This window comes from Mus pahari, chromosome 10, assembly GCF_900095145.1.
Source record: "Mus pahari chromosome 10, PAHARI_EIJ_v1.1, whole genome shotgun sequence".
NCBI classification, from domain to species: Eukaryota; Metazoa; Chordata; class Mammalia; order Rodentia; family Muridae; genus Mus; species Mus pahari.
The window spans coordinates 114,553,000-114,560,090 of NC_034599.1; the positions used below are offsets into that span (position 1 = coordinate 114,553,000).

The window sequence follows — 7,091 nt, forward strand, 5'->3', positions numbered from 1 at the left end:
CTCAAAAAAAAAAAAAAAAAAAAAAAAAAAAAAAAAAAAAAAAAAGAAAGAAAGAAAGAAAGAAAGAAAAGAAAAGAAAGAAAGAAAGTAAGTTAGTTTCCAGGCATTACCAATCTTCTGCCCAAGACCATCCGTGGTTCCCACTGCTTCCTGGAGAAAGTTCAGGATTGAGTCCTCTCAGCCCCCTGATAGCCACACCTTCATGCTTAGACTTCTTCACCCCCTGCACCTGCCCCTCCTTGACACCACCTCCTGCTGAAATCAGTCCTCCACTCTAAATGGGAATTACTGAGGGTAGAGTGGTACTAAGCAAGGTGTGCACCCTGCTCTTGATGACCCCACTCTGCCTGTCCTGTCTTCTGTAGAATCTCTGGGAGGGACTTGAGAAGTAAGAATCTCTGAGTCCAACCGCACACAGACAGATTACCCCAACTTCTCTTATTGGATCTTCTTGCCTAAAATGAAGGAGAAGCTGCTGCCTTATACACCTAAATAAGGGTGGGCAAACCCGTTCTAGGGCAGAGAAACAGAACTCTAGGGGCTCTCAAGATCTTCCCTCTAAATGAAGGTCTAAGGTGATCTCGGGAAAATGCATCTATTTTCTGTTCTGTAAAGTGGAGAAAATGCTAGTACATTTTAGGGTGGCAACAAGCAATACCATTTCATAGCAAACGTTTACTCATGTGTTTCATGTGTGTTTGCCACATGTATTTGGGTGCCTGTGCAGGCACGAATTGGGCATTAGATCTGCTGGAGCTTAAATTACAGGTGGTTGTAAGCCACTCGAATTGGGGAGGTTGGGAATCAAACTCTGGTCCTCTGGAAGAGCAGGCAAAGAGGCTCTTAACCACTGACCCCTGTCTGATACGCTGTTTTTTAAATTTTTATTGCCCAGAAAGAATCTAAACACATTCAGGTATCTTCCAGGATAAGAGAAAAGCTAATATCAGTGCTTTCTAGTTTGATCTGACTGGAAGGGGCCTCTCAGTTCCCACTGTACTGGAACTAGAAGGGTTTGGGACAGGAGAGCCAGGCTGAGAAGCCCGCTAGCCCTTGGCCATCAATCATCAGCAAAGTCCTGCCCCCAGAGTAGCGTCATAGACTCTACAAGAGCAAGCAGCTCGCTCGCGCGTCCAATCACAGATGACTTCCCGCCCTTCCCCGCGTCGAACCCAATCAGCGTCGAGTATCTAACATCCCGCCTCCATGCGGGGAGGTGCAGGCTTGCGTCAGCAGCGCGCGACTCGGGGGCTCCGAGCTCGGGATTCCGAGCTTTTTTTGCAGCATGTCCGTCATCTTCGCTCCTGACTGGCTACGCGGCAAGGCCAAGGTCAATCAAGAGACTATCCAGCGGGTGAGCGATCGCGAGCCGGAGACTTGGTGCAGGAGATCCCTGCAGGGGCCGGACCGTGGTGGGGACAGCCTGTGGGCCAGGGAAGGAATGGGAGCAGGGTCAGCTCGGCGCCGGCCCCGGACCTCCAGCTGAGAGCCCCCTGCATTTCCTCCTCGCCCATCTTTCAGCTCCTGGAGGAGAATGACCAGCTGATCCGCTGTATCGTGGAGTATCAGAACAAGGGCCGAGCGAACGAGTGCGTCCAGTAAGTGCCACTGGGGACGTGCGGCAGCCCTGGGTGATGAGCGATGAGAAAAGGGAGGTGCGGAAGAGGTTACTTGGCTTGAGGGGTGCTGCATGCCTGTAATCTTCGCACTGGGCAGGCTGAGGCCGGAGGATGGTACCCTAAGTTTGCTCCGCCCTCTAAAGGTTATTTACTTACTACTCAAAACCATATTGACAGTTTATGGTAGAACCTGGAGTTAGGGTTTCACAGGCCCTGTCAACTGGTAACAGAGGAAAGCGTCTCAAAGCCAGGCTCCGTGAGAGCCATGGCCTCATTATTCGTGGATTTCACTTCCATCCCCCAAAAGTAATCAGGCCATTTGGTTAACCAGCAGTCAGTCAGTCTGTGGGAGATACACACGACCAACAAAGGGATTTCTACGTTAAACCAGTTTAATTCAGGATAGAATATTAATGCACTCTCTTGTCAGATATCGGAATGGGAAGAAACAGAATCTGAGACCCTTTTCTAAGTTTGGGCCAAGTACTAGTTCGCATTTCTTATAGAGAATGCTTTATCGTTACTATTTTTACCCCCCCCCCCTTAAAAAGTCACTTACAACCATTCTCTAAGAATCTTAATGGAATAGTAGAATTGCCATTTTGTGTTTATGTTTGACTCCAGCATCTGAGGTTTGCTTTTTTACATTTTAAATATGTTCTCATGTTTAGAAAATGCCTGCAGACATGCTTTTTGATATACTGACTCTTGTGCAAAAATACAAAGGTCCTACAAATTTATTGTTTCTTCACATTGTGAAGGTCGGACTTCTCAAGTCTGATGTCTCTTCCTGAATGGGCAGCAATTGACAATGGCTATGTCATGTGCTTACTTTGGTCATACAAGGGCATCCTTTATTCTCATCCCCCCACCCCCCACAAACACACAAAGGTTTCCCTGTGTAGCCCTGGCTGTCCCGGTAATTGCTCTGTAGACCAGATTGACTGTGAAGTCAGAGACTCCAGCCGCCTCTGCCTCCCATGTGCCAGGACTACGATGTACCACCACACCCAGCAGTGGTATACAGACAAGGAGGCAGTGTATGGTGAATAGGAAGCACGAGAGATTCCTACTCTCTGTAGAGCTGACATTCTAGACTCTAGTACCAGAGTGGGGAAATATAATAGACATCATGTAAGAATATGTGCTTTAAATGGAATAAAGTCAGGGCATGCCTGTCATGTATAGAAAGCTTTGGGTTCACTTTCCAGCACTGCAGAAATCAGGTAGGGTAAGTAGTAAGGGTGCAGAGTGTTCTTCATGAGGTAACATTGAGAGAAGCCTGAGCCCCAGAAATAAACAAGGCAGGCCAAACGCGCTGGATATCTTCAGGCATACCAAGGAGGCCCCTGTGTTCAGGTCTCAGTAAAGGGAAAGCCACAGGAGATGAGGACACAGAAGTGACTGGAGACCCCATCACATAAGACCTTGTAGGAATGAGATGGTATCTTTAAGGACTTTAGAACAGTTAAATGCCAGGATCCTGATGTAAACTGTTGTGATCACTCCAGCTCTGTAGAATACAGTGGGGCTGCAATGTAGGCCATGGAGATGAGGAGTCCGCTGTTGTAGTCCAGGCCAAAAAGGCATGGTTATTTGATCTAGAGGGGCAGATGTGGGAGTGAAAATGGCCAAGATTCTAAGTTTAATGAGGTTGGTAAAGCCAGGTGTGGTGATATACTTGGGGAGCCAGAGGCAGATGGATCTCCTGAGTTTGAAAACAGCCAAGGCTATAGTAAGACCATTTGGTTGATGACCTGTGACACTGAGTCAGTGGGTAGGTTTAATTAGCCTGCCCGGTGAGTAAAAACATGCGTCTAATTTCTGTTTCCACCCATAGGTATCAGCATGTGTTACATAGAAATCTCATTTATTTAGCTACCATCGCAGACGCCAACACAAGCAATCTCACAAAGGCAGTGGAGTAGTTTCCAGAAGGCTGTAATGAGGAGTGACTGAACGGGACCTATCCCCTGGGAAACAGCTGCTCAGAACATGGGCAAAAGTCCCATTCACTTTAGACTGTGAAGAAACTCGCTACCAACTCTACTGTATTCTGACTATATTTTAGTAATAAAACAGATCTCACGGTAGAACCGTGAGGACCTGAGGTGTATGACAGCAGTGTCATTGTCAACAATAGTGATTAATTATCTGGTAACATGTAATAATAAATGATACACGCCCGTTCTCAGTGTCCCACATCAACTAATTACATCTTCACACAGCCCTATTTTCTCCTTTCACCCCTTTTCTTCTCCTTAAACAGTTATAAACTGTTGAAGTCTCTTTTCAGGGAGAGAAGTTGAAATAAGTACTCCTGCTAGAGGCCCAAGCAAAGGGTGCATTCAATGCTGAGAGGCAAAAGGAAGGAAAAAATAACCAGCCCCAGGCACACCTAGGAGGTGTAGGCAGGATGTAAAGGTCAACCTGGGCCACATGAGTCCCAGAAAAAAGAAAAATGTTTTTGTTATCATATATATATATATATATATATATATATATATATAAATATATATATATATATATATATATATATATAATAGGTTTAATGACATTTTCATACATGTATATAATGTGTCTGATCGCATTCACCCCCATTACTCACTCTTGTTCCCTTCCTGCTTGAAAGCTTGATACACAACATGGATGCAATGTAAAGATACTTTGCTTTTATACTGCGAAACCAGCCAGCCATGAAGGAAAGACACATATCTGCTTTCAGTTGCTGTCATACACACCATGATGAAAAGCATCTTGTAGAGAAAGAGCTGTTTGGCTTAAATGTCTTGATCACAGTCCATCATGCAGGGAAGTCAGGAAAGGAATGGGGGAGGGGCTGTAACTGAAGCAGAGCCCATGGAAGACACTGGCTTACTCTTTGTTGAAAAGATTGAAAATCTGTTCATTGTTCAGCCCTTGGGACTGGATATCTCAGCAATCCCAGTCTTGTCCTGGAGATTCCTGGAGAGCTGAGGGTCTTCAGTCTGTGTTGGAATCCCAGATAAGTTGGTTCTAATACCAACCAACACTGTAATGACTGACAGGATGAATGAGCTTGACAGATGAATGAGCTTGAGCAGAGCAGGCAGAAATAGGGTTTCCTTCCATGTCCTTTTATATGAGTGCCAGCAGAAAGTGTGGCTCAGTGTAGGGTTAGTCTTACAAGAATGCCAGCAGCACCGGGCGGTGGTGGCGCATGCCTTTAATCCCAGCACTCGGGAGGCAGAGGCAGGCCAATTTCTGAGTTCAAGGCCAGCCTGGTCTACAGGGTGAGTTCCAGGACATCCAGGACTACACAGAGAAAAAAAAAAAAAAGAGAGAGAGAAAAAAAAATGAGGGAGGGGGCTGGAGAGATGGTTCAGTGGTTAAGAGTACTGACTGCTCTTCCAGAGGTCCTGAGTTCAAATCCTAGTAACCACATGGTGGTTCACAACCCTTTGTAATGGGATCTGATGCCCTCTTCTTGTATGTGTGAAGACAGCAACAGTGTCCTCATACATATAAAATAAATAAATAAAATATTGGGGCATTGACAGTTCTTCCAAAGGTCCTGAGTTCAAATCCCAGCAACCATATGGTGGCTGACAACTACCTGTAATGATATCTGACACCCTCTTCTGGTGCGTCTGAAGTCAGCTACAATGCACTTAGGTATAATAAATCTTTGGGCCGGAGCAAGCAAGGACTGAGTGAGCAGGTTTGACCGGAGCAAGCCGGGTTGTCTGGAGTGAGCAGAGGTCCTGAAATTCAATTCCCAACAACCACATGAAAGCTCACAACCATCTGTGTACTCACATACATTAAAAAAAAAAAAAAAATTGATGATGGAGATGTATTCTTTCAGATAACAAACTTTTGGAGTTGGTTGATGATAGCTACAACCAAAGGTGAGTGTACTTCATACCACTGAACTGAACTGCACTTAAAGATGTTTTGTTGTCGTTTTGTTTTGCTTTTGTGTTTTTTGTTTGTTTTTTGTTTTTTCAAGACAGGGTTTCTCTGTATAGTCCTAGCTGTCCTGGAACTCACTCTGTAGACCAGGCTGGCCTTAAACTCAGAAATCCCCCTGCCTCTGCTTCCCAAGTGCTAGGATTAAAGGCATGCACCATCACGCCTGGCTTAACGATAATTTTTAAATGGTAAAGATTATATGATGCAAACTTTACAAACTTTATAAAGGCAGGGTGGCACTGATAATGGCATGAGGTCATAGAACTAAGCAACTCATGGGTTAAAAAGATAGTCTTTAACAAAGGGCCATTTGTTTAAGCCCAGGCAGGGCTCCAAGATGAGAGTCCCACCACACCTGAGACATGAAGACTGGATTTAAACTTAAAAGGAGAAACTCAAATTCCCAGATGCAAACAGCAAGTTTTCATGAAAACATTTCTCTCTCCTTCCCTTGTCTGTCCTCTTCTACCTTTCTCCCCTTTTCTTATCCTTCCGTTTTCTGGTGTTTCCTGTAGAGGAGAAAAAAGAATCCAAGAGCCCGAGAATCAGGGAGTTTGCTGTTGAGATTCTGTCTCCTAGTAATGTCAGAGGCTACACCCTAAGTCTCACCAACTTGACTGCTTAACCTTGAGCTGAGCAATGACAATAGGATACCAAACTGGAGGCCTCAACTCTACACAAAGAACTACTAGCATCTAAGGAGTGTTGAGAGTGGGAGAAACAGTCTTCCCCAGGGAACACAAATTGGTCAGTCCTGAAAACACACAAGTAACATACAGACTGAGCAGCTTGTGCTTAGGGGTGTATATGTATGTATGTATACACGTATACATGTAGAAACGATGCATTTATCCCCCCAAATGAAACTAGTTTTTAAAAACTAACAAAAGTATTGTAATTCCTACAAACAATTTTCAGTTCTAGGAAGTAACATTTTCTTTCGTTGAAAAAAGAATTTGTAAAAATGAAATTAAAACCTTTGACAGAAGACTGTCAAAAGCAATGAAAAGCCAGGGCCAAGACCATGAGAAATTATTTGCTATGGTATGTAACAAGAGTTATGCTCAGAACATGTATTTTCCTAACGAAGCATTTACGTCCTGATCCCTTCACATTTCATAGACCAGGGGCTGTATTTAAAAGGCAAACAAAATCCTGGTTGTGACAGAAAGGCCGAGACAGAGATAGCACTGAATCCAAAGTGGGAACCAACCTTCCAAACCCACTAGGTCTGGTATTTATTTCTGTTTTTGTTATTCTTGTTTTAAAAGTTTGTGTATGCACTTTCATGAGTTCATGTGCGCCGTGTCTGTGCCCAGGAGGGCTAGAGAGCACTACATCAGAAACTGGGGGTTAGAGGGGTTGTGAGCCACTCGGTGTGGGTGCTAGACAATGTAGGTCCTCTGCAAGAACAGAAAGCACAGATTTGTGTTGGTACTATTTTTTTTAGTTACTTTATTGGGGTCTTAGATCTACTTCCCTTCCAACCCTTATTCCATCCTGATCTCTTCCAACGAC

At 44.5% G+C, this 7,091-nt stretch overlaps 1 protein-coding gene across 1 annotated transcript; it reads left to right on the forward strand.

Annotated features, from left to right (window-relative positions):
* The first annotated feature begins 1,236 nt into the window (after positions 1-1,236).
* Positions 1,237-3,808, forward strand: Ss18l2 (SS18 like 2). The gene is made up of 3 exons (XM_021207966.2): positions 1,237-1,354; positions 1,522-1,598; positions 3,460-3,808. The coding sequence occupies exons 1-3, from the start codon at positions 1,286-1,288 to the stop codon at positions 3,545-3,547; spliced, it is 234 nt and encodes a 77-aa protein (XP_021063625.1). The 5' UTR covers positions 1,237-1,285; the 3' UTR covers positions 3,548-3,808.
* The last annotated feature ends 3,283 nt before the right edge of the window (positions 3,809-7,091 follow it).